The 20,632-nt window shown below is 53.1% G+C and overlaps 1 protein-coding gene across 3 annotated transcripts in view; it reads left to right on the top strand.

The window, feature by feature from the left end:
* MASP1 (MBL associated serine protease 1) overlaps window positions 1-20,632 on the top strand; it is a 70,755-nt gene that overhangs the window by 42,328 nt on the left and 7,795 nt on the right. The window contains exons 10-12 of one of the 3 annotated variants that reach the window (XM_044456241.1): window positions 9,091-9,228; window positions 10,635-10,709; window positions 17,402-20,545. In XM_044456241.1, coding sequence (XP_044312176.1) covers window positions 9,091-9,228; window positions 10,635-10,709; window positions 17,402-18,285 — 1,097 coding nt within the window. In that variant the 3' untranslated portion in view covers window positions 18,286-20,545. Of the gene's footprint in view, window positions 1-539; window positions 894-9,090; window positions 9,229-10,634; window positions 10,710-17,401; window positions 20,546-20,632 lie in introns of those variants that run through there. The other 2 variants (XM_044456242.1, XM_044456243.1) reach the window with 2 other exon arrangements.

Genomic DNA, 20,632 nt, shown 5'->3' on the forward strand with positions numbered 1-20,632 from the left:
AAATAGTTTCATTTCTCATGGAAACATCCAAAAAGTGTGTAGCTTTGAAGTAACCATCTCTCAGACTCTGCCTGCCTGCATAATCTTGTGCTATTTGCAAGATCTTAGCAGGCCTCCCAAAAACTCCTTGCTTGTGGACACCATAGCAGGAGTCTACACTACCTGTTGAGCTTTAATAATCTCCTGGCCATTCTTCTGCTGTAGCCCAGCCATTACTCCGAAGGCTTTTTCCACAAAGGGGTTTCCGTGGCTGAGCCACGAATGCCACCTGGAGTGGTGGGTGTTCACGTCAGATTGAAGGGTGAGATTTTTTTCCTTGAGTAGTTTGCCAATTCTTATCACAGTGACGACCAACGCCTGCCCTCTGTGCTTAATGAACAGAGTCTGTGCATCATTTTTAATGCTGCTTAATAATGTTATCGCCACCTCTTGCATGCTCTTTCGCTGCCTGACTACTAATTCCTTCCTTCCTTCCTTCCTTCCTTCCTTCCTTCCTTCCTTCCTTCCTTCCTTCCCTTTTCCTTCTGCTTTTGGAACAGTTGCTGAAACTGAGACAACACACCACTGGACAACGATAAAGGAGGATGTGAACCCAGTAACCGAATGACCCCAGTGCTTGGCACAGCCTTTAAGAGAGGAAGTGGTCTGGGGGAACCTCTTAAGGTTCTGCTGGGGCTGCGACGCCAATCGGCCTTCATGATTGTGGGCCCGGGATGTTAACCCTTCATGCTCGGGCATGCTCTTAATTCTGGGACTGACTCACGAGGCACTAAAAACAACACGATTCTCCTTGGAATGAAGCTGCTGTGCCTACTGCTGGACTTGGGCCATGGCTGCTCCCCAGACGCCCTCTGCCTCTGTCTTGTTCTCACTTTTGGTACACTCCGACCCTGCCTGAATGAACAAGTTTTGCAATAACCGGGTGTGCTAATGTGGTGGCGGTACTTACGGTGTTTTTCCTTCCACGACACAATTCACCCTTTTCTGCCTCTTCTGCCAGCTCTGCGATGGAGGGCCGCTGTAGATCTCTTTCCATACAGAGTTGTCCCATCACTTCGCAACTCAGCAAACTGAAAATCAGGCCCCAGTGAAACCACCGTCCCTCGAGGGGCTTAATCCATGGAGATCCCATGCATGGAGGTAAATTCTGGATCACAGCAGCAGAACCCACCTCTGATTTCCATGGCTTGATCCAAATATGTACATGCTCAGACAGCCCTGCGAAAGTTGGAGCTGGGCCCTGCTGCTGCATTCCCGGTTCTCCGACCATGTGCTGGCCTTCCCTGGATGTAGACATCTGAAGCCGGCCACTGCTCCAAAGCTCAGCTTACCGCTGAATCTGGGAAGCTTTTCCTAGCAGTGGCGAAAGCTGCTCCAACCCAACAGCCCTCTGGGCCGTGATGGGAGGGAGGGGCAACCCTCTCGTGTGTGGTGTGTGTTGGTGTACAGAGGACAATATTTTTTACATTAGATGACAGAAGGGGCCACGCGGAGGTGGGTAGAGACCTGTTTTCCCTGCAGGGGAAGGCAGGACATGTTCCAATGGAGCAAAGCTCAGGAATCCAAGGTCAAGGTGGATGCCAGGAAATGCTTCCTGACGGTTAGGACCCCGGTCTTGGACAGTCTTTCAGGTATCTGAAAATGCAGTGATAGCTTGATTTTTTTTTAAATGCAGCTAATCTCATGAAGATCCAGAACTCGTTTTTCTGTACAGCTGAATACTTCTAAGAACAGCCTTGAGATATTTTAACCTCTCTGCTCGCTCTGAATAGGCACTCGGATTAGGTGTGAGATCTTTCCTTCCTCCAGGGCCTCCTTGTCCAAGAATGTGGGCTGCATTGACCTCTCCTTCACTTCCACACTCTAGTGAAACTGACACGATATGGGGAAAGCCTTTTCCACTTCCCCCAGTACATCTTCCTGGCATTAGTACTATTATTATATTAATGGGATATGCTCCAGTGCCGGTGTCCGTATAAATACCTGTCGGAGCAGGAAGAGAAGCCAGTGAAATTAACAAGGCTTTTCCTTTGATCGGGTCAGTTTCACCGCAGTGGAAATTGGGCCCTGCGGAAGCGAAATGGACGAGCTTCCCCCCCAGTCCTGCCAGTGTTACAGGAAATCGGACTGGGCAGGGGGACAGAGGAGGGACTGAAAGGGGGGAGAATGCTGCCCAATTGTCACCAGGGCATCATTATGGGATGGCATCTCTTGTCAGTGCAGTATGGCCCAGTAGTAGCCAAAGACGTGGGAGGAACGCCTAGCTAGAGATCTGACAGAGCCGTGTAGAAAGCTGAATTCTGACAGCACTGGTAATTTGCACTGATGAATCAGGAAAAGATTCCCCGGCGATTGTTAAGGCTCTTGAAAACAGACATGGTTTCAGTCTTGGGATTTTCCACCAGGCATCTGGAGTGGGCGGAGGAGTCACTGCCATCTGTCCAGCCCACGATTAAAGATGGTCGCTTCCATTCTGTTGGCAAAGCGAAGCAGTCCCTGGAAGAAGCCGCCCGGGACTTCTCGGCAAGAATCAGCTCTGCCTACTCTCCCCAGCCTTTCCCGACAAATCGTAGCCCATCTGTTCCCCTTGGCGGTGCCGAAATGCCTGCAGCCCCCCTCGTGTGAGGTGCTGATGGCTCGATGATGGGTCCCAGGCTAAAAATAATAGCAATGGGATCAGAGCAGTGCATGTGAGGTTGTCATCCAGCTTACAGAAGCCGTACCTGCCCCTCGCGATCACGTCTGTTGCCATGGCTGCCATGGGATGCCCACTTTCCCCTGCCCTCTGGCTGCTGAAGAGTTTCCAGCCAGTTCACCAACCCAACAGCCCCTCGTGGGTTAATTTACTCATGAGAAGCTGTGGCACGGCTGTTGCCATGGTGAAAATGCAAGCCCTGGCAGGGGGTTCTGGTGGCTGGTCGTGTCATCTGCTCCCAGGGGGCAGTTATACGAAGATGCAGCACCTCTCACATTGCCCTGGATTTATTGATCCAGGGTGACTTGTCAGGTTGTCCCAACCAAGTTATGGCCATCAGCAGAGGCAAGGTTCCTCTCCTGCCCACCTGTCCTCGTCCGAGCACACTCCGGGGGTGCCTGCTGCCAGGATTCCCCCAGGAAGCTGCTCAGAAGCAGAAGCGGGGCCTTCCCTGCCGTTAGGCAAAACATGGCAGCCAACCCAGGCGGCAGGTGGGGACACCTCCCAGCTCTCTGCTCCTCCTGGGTGCCCCCACCCATTCTCTCTGCTTGAGAGCAGACCTGTCCAGGCCATGAAGCCCACCCTGAGCTGGCCTGCTGGGCTCACTGGCAGCGGTGGAGACCTTCTTGTTGTAACTGCCCAGCTCGCAGTGAGGCTGCCGGTTGCAACACTTTGCATCCACTCTGGGGTCGTCTGAAACTTGAAAGAGCTATCCGTGGTGCTGAATCGATTTGGGGTGCAATTCTGCAACCATCCACAGCTCTGCTGGAGTTCAGGCTAAAGCCCGGGGTGGATACCCTGCCCCACGGATGGGCTACTCGGCCACTCCGCCAGCTCCCTGTGTGCAGTGGAGAGCTGTCCTCGTCCTCTTTGGCTCAGGCAGCAAAACGGAGTGGGTCAGTGTTGTGTCTCATCATGCTTGGGGGAATTGTAAGGTTTACAGATGCACAAAAAAACTGTTTAAAAAAAAAACCCGCAGTGGCCTGAAACAACTCAACACTAGTTGAACGTGTTCAGTAGTCACCAAAAAATGAGTGACAGCTGAAAATGAAAAACAAAACATGGGTGGAATGGAATATTCTGTCTTGAAGGAACGGTTGGCTGGGATGCTGAGCATTAGTAATCCCCGCTGGAAGTGAGAAGAGCCTGCAGTATTTTGATGCTGATTCCATTTAATTCTCACTCAAGGGCTTCTGTCCCGTGTTGTCCCCATTCCAAGCCAGATGAGGGCTCTTCAGGCCAAAGGTGAACAACGGTGTGGGGCAACTTAACTCGATTTTCCTTCCCGTAATGAACACCGACACATAATCTTATCAAGGCAAACAGCACCGATTCCAGTGCTCTGGCTCCAGAATCCCCTCTTATGCAATGGAAGTTCTCTACTTCCAAAGTTCCCTACTTTCCAAACCCATGCAATCCGCTGCCCCAGGCTTCCCAGTCCTTCTGATCGTTCATAGCGTCCATCCGCCCCGATGTGTTCTCCTCCCAAGTACGTTGGTGACTGGATAAAGACAAGATAGCATATCAGCAGGGGAAAAACTAGAGCTAACTTCTCTCGGCTGAAAGGTGCCTCCTCACCTCCCAAGCGTGTAAGAAAGAGTCATTTTCACTGGGAAAATATGTGCTGGAATTAATTCACTCCTCTACTTTTACAAAATTGTTCTACTTTTTTTACGTCTTCTCAAACATCTTCCCTAGCCAGATCAAAGCAAGAGAAGCTATTTTGCAACAAACAGGGTGCTAACACAGATGTCGGCCAGCTAAATCTCAGGACCTCCCTAACAATTTGAATTTGGAATGAAACCAGACCCCGAGGTCACTGAATGCAGTGGTAGTAAGTCCAGGGCGGGATGAAGTTTGTGTTTGCCCCATAGAATTTGTTGCCTGCAGATGCAGTGATGGCAGCTGCCACGGGTGTCTCCTTTCCCAGTGTAGGAATCCTTCAGGAGGGTCCTAGGCTGCTGGGAACTGCACAGGCATTCTAGTTCTCTGTGGCTCCCAAGAGACACGGGAAACTGTACATCCCAGACACCCCTGTAACTCCAAACCCTACCGAAACTTACTTGGCGTCTGTTGTCACCAACCGTTCCTCCTCACTGCCAGCCCTCGCCTTTACGTTTGCTTGGGCTGGAGGAGGAGCAGACCGGCAGCAAGATTTTGAGGGATTTGAGGCTCCACACAACACAGAGCTGGGAATTCAGGGATGAAGGAACTCGTTTTGGACCACTCCCCAATTCCACGTTTGCCACCATCCCTTACCCCGGGCCCGGGACGCAGAATGGGCAAAGGTTCATGTACCATATTAACAGTTTTCAAAGTGAAGTTAAATCACAGCTGTTTCTTTTTACATTTGGCATTATTAATCATGTTTTCAAAGAGGGAGATTTAAAAACAAACAAACAAAAACAGGAAGAGAGAAACCACATCCGGGCACCAAATACTGCTAGCGGAGGAGTAGAAAATCTTTACTAACAATATCTGGTGGCAATGAATTTTGGGGGCAATTAGGCTTTGTCTGAAGACAGGCTTCCTTCTACTTGTCCACCTTCTGCGCATGGAACTGCGCCTCGGGGAGGGGAGGGATCCTTTCCTTCACATCAGGCAGGAAGAAGCAGGGCACCGACCCGGGTTTCCAGCAGCTGAAAATCCCGAGAGGGACTTGCCTCCTGCTCCTGAGAGGTTTGTTTCAAGAGAAGACCCCAGTCTAAGAGGCTTTCCTTCACCAGAGATGTGCCTGCTTGCATCTTGCGTGGACTGTAGCATTTGTTTACTAGGAAGTAAGAGGAGTCAGCCGGATCAGGTCCAGGGCTCTCTAGCCAAGGGTTCCATTCCCTTAGCAGCCGACCATGTGCCTGTAGGAAACCCGCAAGCCAGACTTAAACGTAACAGCGACCTGGGCTTGCGAGCTGGTGTTCTTCTTGGGTTCCAGCTCACATCTCCTGCCTCTGGTACTGTTGGAGGGAACAGGGAGCCAGCGTGGTGTCGTGGTTAAGAGCACAGGACTGGGGCTCAGAAGATCCGGGTCCTGGCCCCCACTCTGCCACGGAGCTCCCTGGGCCACTTCGGGCCAGTCCCAGACTCTCAGCCCAGCCTACCTCACAGGGCTGTTGTGAGGATTAGGCTGAGAGGAGGAGGAAGAGGAGGAGGCGTATGTAAGCCACCTTGAGTAGCTTGGAAGGAAAAAAGGTGGGACATGAAGATAATAAATGAAGAAACTGGACGGCCCTCTGAGTGGGATGGTGTAAATTGATGCTCTGTACCAGCAGGCCTTGCCTGTCCACAGGCAGCACCTGGGACCTTCACGGCCCCTTCCAGCTCTACTCTGCTAGGATCCTGCCTAGCCATCTGGACTAGCAGCCACTGAGCCACCAGGTCCCACAGGTGTGCTTTAACTCCATCGAGCAAGCCCGTGGGGCCGGGCCCCAAAGCCCAGATCGGATAGCTTACCTTGATTAAATCATCCACGGTCTGCCCCTCGCTTACAAACACGAGAAGCAGCGAGTGGCACCTGTGGTCCAGCCAAGCAGGTGGGCATCCTGTGGCCTAAATTGCTGCAGTAGCAGATTCAGTAGCAAAATCCCCCGCAATGCAGCTTTAGCACCATTAAGTGGGTCAGACGGAGCTCACTGTGATTCTCAATTCAGTATCCCGCTCCATACCCCCAACTGCTTTACAAGCACCTCACGGAGGGCAGCAGGAAAGGGCCCCCAGATCCCCAAACCCTGGGCCCACCTGGCCCAGACTTTTCATTTTCTTGCATTTCATTCCCAAGAACACCAGGAAGGAGAAGGCTCTGGACCATACATGGAAATCCGATAGCGGTCCAAGAGCAAATCTCACAAACTACCTTCCGCCACGTCCACCACGACCTTCCGCCCTACCAAGCCACTGGTGAACTGCCAGAAAAGGAAGGCTTCCCCCAGAAGTGAGGACGAAAGAGCGTTGTGGCTGGCACGGCATTTGCACATCCTCTGTGCATATGTTATGTGCAAGTTCTGAAATAAATAGAAATACCGGACATCGCACCATCGGGTGACCAGGTGAGCCTTGTCTATGGCCCAGGTGCTTGCTACCTGTGGACAGACAATGTTTCTATTGGTTCTCTTTCCAGCCAAGGACCAATTCCTGCATCTCTGTCCCAGAAATCCCGGCTCACTGTCCTCCTTGCCAGAGGAAACCTAACAATCCCCATCGCCTCTCCCAGGCTGACGCCAGTGAAAAATAGGCCGAGCTTCTCTTCGCTCCGGCATTCATGGGTCATGATTCGCACCTCTCCTCTTCCTTCACATGTCCCTGGGTTTCTTTCACTCTGCCCAAACCTGCTGCTCACTGGAATGATGAATTGTAAGACTTAGGAAGCTAGAGAGAGAGAGGACCAGTGTGGTGTACCGGTTAAGAGCCCGGGACTGGAGGTCAAGCAATCTGAGCAATCTCGGCTCAGCCACAGAGCCTCTCACCTGAACTGGTCCTGAACTGGAGCTCACACAGGAAAATGGGTGTTCTCGCCACTTGATTAGCCCGTCAGCCTGACATCACAAAGCACAACAAGTGTTGCATTCGGGTGGGAAGGCATGAAGAAATAGGTGAATATGTTTGCATCATGACAGAAAATATACGGAAGGAATTTTCGTTTGCTTCTTGCATGATGAAATATTCCAGAAGGTTCAGCCTCGGTAGCCCCTATAAGTCTGGGGCTACACATTTTAAAAAGCAAGCCGGTCAGGGTGGGCAAGCTGCATTTCAGGGCAGCTTGCCCACCTGTCTTGATTTTCTCCCTGAGGAACATGGCTCGTCTTCTGAAGAACCCCAGGGCTTCCCAGGAAAATAGGTATACGTTTTGCAACCGAAATGCTCTCACTGTGGCTTGTTTCTGCAGAGACTCTTATGCAACAAGAACTAAGGAGGGAAACCAGACTAATTAAATTCAACATGAATCAATTAAACTGTCCTCATTCATTTTGAGTGAATGGTGATGCTGGTGAAAATTTATTTCATTTCTGTACCACCCAAGAGCCAAACCTCTTTGGGTGGCTTGCAAAAAGCATCACATTATAAGGGAATAAAAGCATGCTCTCATATTCCTAACAGGCAATATATAAACAATTTATGGTGAATCCCCATGCAGACTTCGACAGAAGAAAGATCCTATGACTCCCAGGATGCTCCTTGGCTGGGACATGCTGGGAATTGTAGTCCTTTTCCTGTCTTAAATGGGTAGGATCACACGCTTCCACAGCAGAAACATTTGTACGAAGATGCTGGGGCTGATATGAATGCATCGTTTTATGCCATTGAATGCCCAGGATGCCATCTTAACCTGCTTTTTTGAGAAATCTGGGACATCAGAGAAGCCCTGCAAAGGCCCGTCAGCGCTCCGTTCGCTCCGTTCACATCCGCTGCCCCACGAGGGTCACTGCAGTTCATTCAAGGCGGTGCAGGAGGGAATGGCGGGGCATCGCCAGCCGTTCTGCCGCAAGGACTCCAGAGCTGTTAACTGCCCCGTGGCTTAAGCACCTGCTCCCAGTTGCCACTGGTGCAACCCAAGCTGGCTGCCCAGTGCAGGCCCTTTGCCATGTCCCCTGGAGGACTGGTCAAGACTGCAGTTCCTGTTTGGGAAGAAAGGGCAGCGCTCTGGGGCTCCTTCCGAGCCCCACCTGGAGATCTTGGGCATTGTGCCTGGGAACTCTGCCCGGCCTAGGGTGGCCATCTGTCCTATTTTATATGGGGTGGTCCTCTATTGGATGGCTGTGTCCTCCGTCCAGTCCAAGTCTGGATCAAAGGAAGGAGAACAGAGTGGGTGAAAATTCTCCATCTGATGGAACAATTCTGTGGAATAGTTCTAAATCTGCATCTGTGCGCATGGGGTGTTATGATGTGCCGCTTTTATGCACATTTCAGAGGCTTTTGGCCTCTTCAGTGTCAATGCATGTTACTCGTTCATAATATTACTATGACTGTTCTGGAATGGCCTCTCCCCATATCCTTTCTCCTTGGAGTCCCTCTCTCGTTCCTCTTGGGGGGATTTAAGTGGACACACGGCAGGAAAGGAAAGGACTAAGCAACCCACCTTCCCCCACCCGCAGCTGCACCTGCAGCAGCTTTGCATTAATGCCAGGCAGGAAAAACCATCGCTGGGGGAAAGCACTTTGGCCAAAGCAGCCTTTCAAGTCATTAATTTCTGCCTGGATGATCCTAGCCGAGGTGGACAAGGAGCATTTGGGGTGGGTGCCTCCATTTCCTTTCCTGGGCTAGCCGCTACTACAGCGATTTGGGACCCCTGAAGCCTTGGCGGGGGGAGAGGGAACCTCTGGAGAACCTTGAGAGGGACTCCCCAGACCCATGGCCAGTCTGGCCTCTGGACTGCTCCAATCCCCTGCATCTTCTTGGCTTTGCAGTTGCCGACTGCAAGATGCCGCGCCCACTGGACCACGGCACCGTAACCTTCTCCACGCCGGACAACCTGACCACCTACCAGTCCGAGATCCAGTATGTTTGCCAGCATCCCTACTACCAGATGGTCCCCAACATCACAGGTGAGACCGGTGACCTCGGGGGTCCGGCCAGCATGCCGAGTGGGCGGGTGGAGCAGAAGCATCTGAGTGAGGTGGCCTGCTGCATGAGGAGCACAAAGAAAGCTTTGCTAGATCTGCCTAAGAGACATATCTGACCAGCCACCTGTTTATTTATTTACTTATTTATTTCATTTATTTTATTTATTTATTTAGGAGACTTCTATGCCGCCCCATTCACTGAAGCCTCGGGGCGGCTCACAATAAATACTTATTTAAAGTTTTTATATGCAGTTCAATATTAAAAGTCTTTGGGCGGCTTACAAAAAACACAGAAAAGTGCAACCATATACAGCAAACAACACACAACACACTGCATCCAATAAATAATGATAAAATCAAAGATAAAACCAATTAGCTGTTAAAATATTGGGAAAATAAAAAGGTCTTCACCTGGTGCTGAAAAGAATAAAGTGACGGCACCAGGAGAACCTCCCTGGAGAGCATGTTCCAAAGTCAGGGCACCACCACTAAAAAAAACCCCTAAATTCTTTCTTGTAGGCAAGCCATTGTTCTCATCTCGCCTTGCTTCAATATACTGCTTTGAATGCATTGTTTTATCCTTGTACCTCCAGTAGCTTTGCCCTATTTACCAGTCCAGAATCTTTTGGGATACATTAACAGAAGCATTACTTCCAAATCACGAGAAGTAGTAGTTTCCCTTTTCTCCTCACTAGTCAGACCTCACCTGGAATGCTGTGTCCTGTTCTGAGCACCAAGATTTAAGAAAGATGCAGGGAAATTGGAAAGGGCCCAGCAGAGGGCCACAAAAATGATCCAGGGTTTGGAAACTCTGCCCTGTGAGAAGAGACTGGGAGAACTGGGCATGTTCAGCCGTGAGAAGAGAAGACTGAGGGGGGATGTGATTTCCCTCTAGAAGTCCCTCAAAGGCTGTCCCAAAGAGGAAGGTCAAGATCTCTTCTAATGCCAGAGTGCAGGACATGGAATAATCACTTCAAGTGGCAACAACCCAGGTTCAGGCTGGACATCAGGAAGAGCTTCCTCACTGTCAGAGCAATGGGACAGTGGGACCGGCTGCCTGGAGAGGAGGTGGGCTCTCCCACACCGGAGACATTCAAAAGGAAACTGGGCAGCCCTCTGAGTGGGATGGTGTGACTTGGTGTCCTTCAACAGCACGGTTGGACCCAGTGGCCTTCTTGGACTGTTGGGACCTTTCTGTTCTCTGATTCTGCGATCTGCTTGGATGTAGATTGGTATACAAATGCTGCAAACTAAATTAAGTATTAAGTAACGCACCAAATAAGAAAAGCACCTGCAGGCTTAGAGCGAAAAGAACGGAGTAGACGCGCCGGCAGCGCCACCTGCTGGCATGATTCATGCTCATCCCTACGCGCTCTGGTCTTTCCCAGGTACCTACACCTGTGACGCCAAGGGGAGCTGGAGAAGTGCCGAGCTGGGGACACGCCTTCCCTCCTGTCTTCCAGGTACCTAAATTTCCCTTACAATACCTCCCCCTAGTTCCACCTCCGTCTTCAAAGAGCCTGTGTCAAAATCTAAACTGGGGGCAAAGAAGGAGTCTTGGTTTCTGAGCTTTTTCATGGTGCTTTCCAAAAAGGCTGCTGAGGTCTTTATTCCACACAGAGTCTGCACTGCTGAAACTTTTCCAAGTTTCCCTCCGTCTGTAATTTAGTTTTGGATATCATTACTTGTCTGCCCCACAAGGAGTGTGGATTCCATGAGCTGTGGGTCCTGTGTGTGTCCCCAGCTTGCTGTACAGCCCCCACACCTCTCAAGCCTCCATCGCCAAATTGCCGCCAAATTTTGGCAGAGCAGTGGTTTAAAAAGATACATTTTCCCTTCAAAGCAAAGTTTCTGGAGTTCCTAGCAGCATGGCAGGCATTGAAAGAGGGAACATACATAGAAACATAGAAACAGAGCAAGTCAGAAGGGGCCTCCCGGGCCATCTAGTCTGACCTCTGGCTCCAGGCAGCTCTGCTCACGACATGCCCACCATGTGCGTGTCCAGCCTATCCTTGAACACCCGCACCGATGGGGCCTCAACGACCTCTCGTGGAAGCCCATTCCACACCCTCAGGGTCCTAACTGTCAGGAAGTGCTTCCTGGCATCTAAACGAAACCTTGGCTCCCTGAGCTTTGCTCCATTGGAGCGCGTCCTGCCTTCCTCTGCAGGGGAGAACAGGTCTCTCCCCACCTCCCTGTGACATCCCCTCACATACCTGGATGTCGCCAACAGACCCCCTCTGAGGGGATATACGTCCCATGTGCCTTTGTAGTGAAAATGTAGGGGCTTTGCTAATGTGGATTTTGGCAGTGGGGTGTACGGCCCACAGTGGACTTGGCAGGCGGGAACTGTCCCCAGAGGTTGCCCCCACCACCTATCAGCCCCCTTCCCTTCCCTTCCCCGCTTCTATTCCTTAACCGTCCCTTCTCTGTGCCTCTCTTGCCCCCTCTTTCTCCCTATAACAGGCCGCGTGCAAGCAGGTGAAAGCAAAACCCTGCAAACACAGAGCTGGGAGGGGAGGTGCAGCTTGTGAGGGCTTGGGGCAGGGGAGATATGGGGGGCACCGTGGGGGTGGCATCGGCCCCGCTCCTGCTTTTTGTCTCCGCCCTTTCAAACCCCCGAAAGCTGCCACTCAGAAGGACTTGCAGCTTTCCTTTCAGCAAAACTGGGCGGCAGTCGAGCGCCATACGAGGCAGCGAGGGGGGCGGGGGGTCTCACCAAGCCCTTCTGCATCAAGCACAAGGCCTGCACGGGCACGGGACCGCCAGGGGGCAAAGCGGAGTCTGCGGCCACCCCAGCTGGCGTCACCTCCTCCGTCATCGTTCCTTCTGCTTCCTGGGGGCCGTGACAAGGGCAGGCCAGCCCCTCAGGTGGCATCAGATTGAAGGCGCAGTGCAAAGGGTCCCCAGGAAGATGGTGCCACCCAGGCACAGCTCCCAAGGAAGCCTGCCAAGGCCTGAGGGAGGCCCTCGCGGGCCCCCGGAGCAGCGGCGGTTCCGGTGCGAAGGGGAAGCAGAAACCGTGGCAGTGCCGGGAGGGGGCTGCCCTCTGGGGGCATCACCATGTCAGCTGCCACCTGCCACACGTGGGCACTCACAGTCTCCCCGGGGCCACCCAGGACCAGGTGGCACCTCTCGAGTTTGGAAACAGCCCTGGCTGAAAGTCACACGGGTGCCATTTGTGGAACAGGTGGCGGCCCACTGGCCAGGTGGCTGCCACCCCCCTGGAGAGCCCTCTGCACGTCAGCAGCTCGGGGCCACGCAGCCGGATCCCCAAGCACTCCTCCGCCTTGGTGCTCTGCAGTCCAGGTGCCAGCCTTGCCGGGGGATGGCCGTCAGCTCGGCTCACTTTGGGAAGCGGGGCCGAGAGCAGGGGCTTGGGGCCCGGGATGCGCACCTAGCAGAGCTGGTGGGAGGGGAAGGCTCCCCAGGACTTGGAGGAACGATCCGGACGGACGGAGCGTGGGAACTCATGCCTCGCTCTCCGCAACAGGGGGAAGGGAGCCGAGGAGCCGTTCAAGCTGCCTGCAGAATGTTATGGGACAGGCCGTGCCCGTTTCCCTTCCCTGTTAAACTCTGGCTTGCTTTTAAACGCTCGCTTTCCATGTGTGTCTGCTTCTGGTTCTGATGGAATCCAGGCGGGCTGGCAGTTCCCGGGGAAAGTTTTCCAGAGGTCAGGGCAAGCTGGCTAAGAGCAAGGAATTCACTCCGCTCTGCATTTCTCCTCCCTTTATTCTGCGGAGCCAGCTGTCTGTCACCGGCAGGCATCCCTTCCTGCAGCCCCTTCGGGCGATCGCTCACTTCTGCGCAGCGGGGGGGGGGAGGGAACATTTGGGTGCCGGGGACCGGCTGCCTTCCTCCAGGGCAACAGCGTTTCAGCTCGCTGCCTCAGGAACAAGAAAGGGTCCTGCCAGCCCATCAAAACAAATGCCTTTATTTGGGCTAAAGTTTTTCCGGAGGAAATGGGCAATGCCCGGAAAGACCTTCGCAAGAGTGAAGGGTCGGTCCTTAAGGTGCCTCAGCGCCTTTGCCATCTTTTCTGGCTGTTCATCCTGCAACGCTGGACACGATTACCCAGAAGGAAGTCCCACCGGACAAACCGGGACTTTCCAGGCACACATTTGTGGTTTTGGACTGCTTTCTTCGGATTATTTGGGGACCTGAGGACCAGGGTCCCAGGGACCAAGGTAGTCAGGGGCTGGATGCTGGCGGAGGGCAGGCCGAAGGCACAGACACCGAGAGAGCGAGGCTGCACTGGGGTTGCTTGGAGAGACTAAAGTCTTCCCCCTCCTGGCTGAGAGCCCTCGACTATTTCTTCATTTCTTTATTATATGTATCCCCCGGCTTGTTTCCTTCAAGGGAAATGTGATTCTCCGCCTCCTGTCAGCCTTATCCTCACAACAACAGCCCTGTGAGGTAGGCTGGGCTGAGAGGCCGTGACTGGCCCCACACCACCCACTGAGCCCCATGGCTGAGTGGGGACTAGGACCCGGGCTGCCCGAGTCGCAGTCCCACATCCTTAACCACTGCACCACACTGCCCTTCACTGTTGCGCACTCTTCCCTTGCTGCCCGTCCCGCCCGCTGCTCGGGTCCAGAGCGACCTCTGCCTGCACAAACTGCGCCTGCCAAGCAACTGAGCCGCGGGCAAACGGGCTGCCGTGGGAATGCAGAGCAAGCCCAGGGCAGGGATGTGGGGCTGGGAGCCCAGCGGGCTCCCCGGGCTCGCCTCCCCAGGCCCCGTTCTGCTGGACCACAGCCCTGGCGAGCGTGCCCAGCATTTGCACAGCGCTCACCAGGAACGGAGCCCCTGCAACTGGGGCACACGTGACGGCCTCTTCCACGCCTCAGGCAGCAGCGCTCGTTCCGTGGGCGCCCGGGGGCTTCCTCTTGCCTCAACCCGTTTTCCAAGGCCAGGGCAAGCGGCACAGGGCGCCCACGAACACTAGAGGGACGGACTGGGCTGAGTTGCATCCCAACCCCAGCCTGGGGGCTCTCACGGGTGAGTCCCTGCTGAAATGCGAAGGTCGGGCTACACCACCTTTGACCCTACCTCAGGGTGGGCTGAAGCCCAGGGGCTGCCTGCTTCTGATTGAAACCATTTCCCCCTCGCACCTCTTTCTTGAAAAAGAATCATTCCATGAACAAAACGAGGAGCAGGTTTGGAAGGACGAGCTTGTATCGTGGATCTTAAAACTGGCCCAACCCTCATGGGAAGAAGATCGTGGCAAAATTTGGGGGGCAGCGAGGATGGCTTCTAGGGTGCCTCTGCTCTCCGGCTTGCACCAGCAGCGACGTTCCAGCCTGGAGGAAAATTGTCGTATCTGAGTGACCATCACAGGGGCTGATAATGCGAGACACGCCTGGGGCTCGCTCCAACCACACTTTTGTCCATTCAATCTTCCCTCCTTCGAGCCAGCACTCGCCTTGCCAACCATTTAAAGGCGTCCGCACGGCCCGCTGGCGGATGCACAGCACACGCATCATGCATTTCGGAGCCCTCGATGCCACTGCACAAGCTCCGGCCAGGTGAGGTGCTGGGGCTTCCCGGCACGAGGCGTGGCGTGAGCACTGGCAGTCCCGCTCTCAGGGGTGAGACCTTTCCAGGCCTCCCCCAGGGCCTCTCTGGAGTCCCAAGCCATTTCCCTGGCTTGTTTTTCCCGAGCAAGGAAATGCAAAACGGGTGCTGCCTCTATCCACCACAGAAGCCTCCTACAAATTTGCAATTCCCCCCCCCCACCCCGTGTCCCTCCACACCCCCTGGTGTTCTCCAAAGGAACATACAGGAGCATATGCAAAGGGAAGCAGAAACCGGTGGGGGGGGGGCGGGGGGAACCTCCTGCAAAGGTCCTTCTAATCTTCCCACAATGGAAACGGAAGAAGCCTCAAAACAGCAGTTTATATGCTGCAGGTGGACCAGCTCCGAGCATTAGGGGTTGTTAGAGGCAGGTGGAAGCCGCACTGTGGTGAGCACTCTGCACTGAGGCCGTCCTGCGTCTGGCCATGTGGACGTCGCACCGCGCACATCGGGGCGCATTGATTTTACCTGCATGAAACTGATTAGACTTGCATCCAGGAGAGCTCAGGGGTGGGGACTGGCCTCCCGCACCTTATGTAACAAGCAGGTGTTTCACAGGTGAAGCGTTCCCGCCTTACCGTGGCAAGGAACAAACACAGAGCCCCCGTCCTGATCAAACGGAACACAAATTGAGAAAGCAGTTTTAGCAGACAAAAGAACAGTCCAAAGCCCTTATACATGGTCAGGATCCTGCGAAATGTTGCAAGTCTGTACTGCTGCTCCGCTGGAATTTTCTGATTATTTTTTTCTGGCGAGTGGATGGAGCTGGCCAAGTATGTTTGCCTTGAGAAATTCCATGCTGCGGACACCCTGGGCAGCCTGGTGCGATGACCACACTCAAATGCCCCGGGGCAACCTGGATCCCCCATCGGTTTCAGGTTGTGTGCAAACTAATGTTTGTTGGTACAGTGCCGGTCAGATCCGTACACCACAGCGAGCAGCTGGCACACCGCTGGCCGCGCAGATCTCTGTGGCACCCGGGGGGGGGTCGAGGCTCTTCCAGAAGCGATGCAGCCCCCGCAGAGGTGCAGCGACAGCCGCGCCCGGCCCGCGCTCTGTTTCCCCGCCAGCCTAGGGCATCTCCGAAGACCAAGAAGGTTGTGCTGGCCGGCGGCAGGGACGCCGCACCTGTGCCCGCTCCCCGTGCATGTTTGTGGCAGCTCGGCCACAGCCTTCCCCACCCCACCAGGTACTCCAGATCTCCGAGGCCGCAATGATGGATCGCGCCGCACGGTGCGAGTGCATCATTGCCTGTAGATTATGCCACAGGTCATGCCTCCCCACTCCCTGGGGGGCAACGAAAAGGAGCGTCCTGTTTGAGGGCACTGCTCTTAAGACCCATGTGAAACATGGCAGTCTGACGGGAATCTGCCACAGGCCAAGCGGGACCGCTCACCCAGGTCGTTCAGGGCCGCTCTTCCACCAGCAACGCTCAGCTCAGCTCAGCTCTGCTCAAGGGTTCCACCTGGTGCTCACGCCGGCAAATCTCAGGCAGGTGGGGATGCTGGAGAAAGCCACAGAGGGCAAAAAGGAACTGGGCCTTCTGCAAGCCCACCAGGGACACCTGAACGGGCTGGCTTTTCCGGCCTTTACCTGTCCGTGGGGCTTGAGTTTCTTTTCTTTCCACTTGGTGTATTTCTGCATAAATTTAGCCACTGAAAAGACACCATCAGCTCAGGCATCCAGAATATGGCATCTGTGCACAACAAAAGTGTAAAAACACACACTGTGGAAGAATTTGCTCATTGCTGATGTATCTGTTTTATTTAATTTCCTCCCCACCCGTTAGCCAGGATGATGCTCTGGGTGGCCAATCTGGGCAAGTGCATTTTGAGCCCATCCGTGGGCAGAGAGTGGACCAAAAAGCAGCTGAAGGTCTGCAAGTTAAGCACAGCCTGGCTTTTTCACAATTCAGGCCCCTGCAGGGGCTGGGGAACCTGGGCGTGTGGCCTCTGCCGACCATCTAGACCAGCCTCAAAGATTTAAAAAGGTGGGCCGAACAGTTCAGATTCACATGTATGTATGAAATGAATTTCAGAAGTGGATTTGGCATGGATCTTCAGTCAAGGAAATACACAAACGTGCACACAGTTCAAGTCCCAAGGCCATTGATGGTGAGGTCTTAGGCCCCTTGAAATTGGTATCATTTGAAAAATATTTATTTCCTAGAAATGACATTTCAGTCCATTTGCACGGTGCCTGAGCATTTTGCTACTGAGCTTTCACTGGCTGCAGGAATATACTAAATACAAAATCTCAGAATCCACAAAATCTGACATTCAACCTTCCATCATTTCCAAATTCCTCATGTCCATTGGAATTGCTAATTGTTTAAAATCATACACTGCAATTTCATCCATCCCTGGAATTAAAAGTGATCAGGCAGTAGTTCGCTTATACAATAAACGGTAGGGAGCAAGAGCAGACCTGAGCGAGGCGAAGCTGGAGTTTTCTATCCCCCCTTGTCAAATTTCCTGGGAGAGAACCTGGCATCATCTACTCAAAAGTCCCAGTTCAGCTGCTCTTTGGTGAAGAGCCCGGCCACGGTCGGCTGATGGCTGTTGTGTTCTCTTCGCAGTGTGCGGGCAGCCGGCCCACCCTCTCCCCACGCTCATCAAGCGCATCATCGGTGGGCGAAACGCAGAGCCGGGCTTCTTCCCCTGGCAAGTGCTGATCGTAGTCGAAGACACGTCCCGGGTCCCTAATGACAGATGGTTCGGCAGCGGAGGCCTCCTCTCCGAGTCCTGGGTGCTGACGGCAGCCCACGTCCTTCGCTCACAGCGCCGGGACAACACCATCATCCCCGTCTCCAAGGAACATGTCACTGTCTACCTGGGCCTTCACAATGTGAAAAACAAGATGGATGCCGTCAACCGGACGGTGGAGAAGATCATCCTCCACGAGGCCTTCAACATCCAGAACTACAACCATGACATTGCGTTGGTCAGGCTGAAGGAGAAGGTGACCATGGGCCCGTACGTCATGCCGGTGTGTCTGCCGCAGCACGCACACGAACTGGAAGGACCGCAGCCCAACACGCTGGGCCTGGTGGCCGGCTGGGGCATCTCCAATCCCAACATCACCGTGGACGAGGTCATCAGCTCGGGGATGCAGATCCTTTCCGACGTCCTGCAGTACGTCAAGCTGCCGGTGGTGCTCCACTCGGAGTGCAAGAGGAGCTACGAGTCGCGCTCGGGGAACTACAGCGTGACCGAAAACATGTTCTGCGCGGGCTATTACGAAGGCGGAAAGGACACCTGCCTCGGAGACAGCGGGGGAGCGTTCGTCATCCAGGACCCCGGCAGCCGGAGGTGGGTGGCCCAGGGACTCGTCTCGTGGGGAGGGCCGGAAGAGTGCGGGAGCAAGCAGGTCTACGGCGTGTACACCAAGGTCTCCAACTACGTGGACTGGCTGCAAGAGAAAAGTGGGTGGACTTTCATGGGCACGGCTGTGGGCAGATGAGCGGAGCCAGCAAGGACTGGGGGCCTGTCGCCAGCACGGCCTCGGAGCTCGGGGGTGTCCGTGATATTTTGAAGGCTGCGATGGACTGTGCGCTTTTGTCCACTCACCGGATGTTTACACTTGTTATTTCCTGGCGGGAGGAGGGCCCAGGTAACTTCTGTGTACACAGTGCTTCTGTTATGGGAATATCTCATTTTTGCCAATTGCGGAATCTGCCGTTGCCACCAGCGCCGCTCCACTCCAGGCCCAACGCGTCCATCCGCGACTGGGAGTGCCACACGGAACGTGGCTGAGTGAGCATCATAGGCTGAGTAGTCCCTCACCCTGCCCTTCCACTGAACGGTGTCCAAGGAATCATTCGCCCTGCAGATCTGTTCCCCAGCCTCCCGGGGCCATGAAAGGAGTGCCTGTTTCCTGATGAGACCTCAAGAGACGCAGCTTAGGTGGATCACAGCAGGCTGGGGCGACTAATTTGGATATGCTTCCCTTGCTGATTGGTGAATGCAGATTCAGAATTAGGCGCTGCAAACTGCGAGATAGCTTGGTTTGTTCCAGGCCCATCGGTGGGAGGAGAAACTCTCCCATAAGCCCTTCCAACATGTTGCCCATGGCTCCCTTCCCCCTTTCCTACCCTGGACGCTGTGGGGCAGTGGGGCAGGGCCAAGGGGGACTTCTTGCCTGCATTCCCAAAACCTGCTGGGATGCTGCTTGGGCATCTTGCCCAGTACTGGGGTCCCTGGGAAATGGAGTTTTCCCAGCACACTGGACATCTTCGTATGCAGCTGTGTCCTTGCCATGTCCACTTTTTATGTTTTCAGGCTCTGCCTTTAACAAGCATAGGTGTGCACCTAAAATATGTCATATATGTCCCTTATAGGTACTTTGTTTGATCTGTCCTGACAGTGGGCATTGCATTAAACATTTAATGACCCCCCCCCGTACACACGCATACACACACACACAGAGAGAGTGCATCTGGTCTATTCTAGTGGCCTCTTTAATTACAAAGGAAAACTCCTTTTTTAATTACTCAATTACAACTCTCTCCCCTTGAAAGAAATCATTAACTTGTCAGGTTATCAAATGAAAAATCTGCACCAAAAGTTTGACTTTTTTAGTGAGTAGTGAGTTTCCTGGAAGGATTTGGTACCAAACACTCAGTATTCCCAACCATACCCTTCCAAATATTGAGGGTTCCCTCTTCAATTCACAATAAACACAACTCAAGTTGTACTCCGTCCAGAGCATGTTCCACCAATCTTTGCAAATTTGTGGGTTCCAGCTTCCTGCCATTATCCACTTCTGGTTCATGACGCAAATTTTAATGTCACGTTGCCACCATCTTCCCCCCCTTCCCTTGCCCAAGATAAATATATGTCCCAACTAGAAGGAGAAACATATGTGTTTCTTGTATAGGAAAAAATTACTTTGAATTTTGTGCTTCCTTATCCTGTACCTCATTGCTTAAAGCAGACTTTTTCAATCTCATATGCTCCAGATGTTTCGGACTGCCACTCCCATGGGACAGAACATCTGTGTTGCATGCAGTGGCCCCAGGTTGGACCCCTAGCATTTCCAGTTAAGGTGGGAAAAACGCTGGAGAGCCATTGCTGCCAGTCTGTGTAGACAACACTGGCTATATGGCCCATGGGTATGACTTCTGATGTACCTACTACAGCAGCTTCCTAACACTTTCAATTCCGATGCATGAAAGAGCATAACTCAAAAACATGTCTATTTTATCCTAACAGACCTTGGTCCCACGAAAAATAACTAACCCTCCCTGGTATGGATGTTTGCATCATAGAAGCTGAGAAACAGAGCAAGGCAGAAGGGGTCTCCGAGGCCATCTAGTCTGACCCCCGGTTGCAGCCGGCTCCGTTCATGTCATCCCCAGCATAAGGCAGAGGGGCCCTGTACCTTTTGCGTAAACCTCAGAAACACTCCCAGTTCTGATAAGCATTTAAAAACATACCAATAAAAGGATCGGGGTTTTCCGCATGGTCCATCAGGCCAAAACCTGGAGTTTTTTCTCCTTGGTTCCTCCCTCATCCATTACGGTTCTGCTTCAGAGGGTAGCAGTCAGGAAATCAGGCACTGAAATAATCCAAAGAACGTGTTGGCATAATGCATGCTTAGAAGACTCTGTTACATATTTAAGATATATTATGCTATTTGTTATGGGTCTTGTACTCCATTTTGTAGTATTCCTAATATTTGTATTATAATCTTTAGAGAGAAAGGAATAAAATTATTGTGTCATGTAGAAATCTCTGTGCATCAAGGACTATATTGGAGAGGAAACCTGTCAAGAGAAGTGGCAATATAATCTATTGGTCCACTGCCC

This window comes from Varanus komodoensis, unplaced genomic scaffold (assembly GCF_004798865.1).
Source record: "Varanus komodoensis strain SLA01 unplaced genomic scaffold, ASM479886v1 scaffold82, whole genome shotgun sequence".
Classification (NCBI taxonomy): Eukaryota; Metazoa; Chordata; class Lepidosauria; order Squamata; family Varanidae; genus Varanus; species Varanus komodoensis.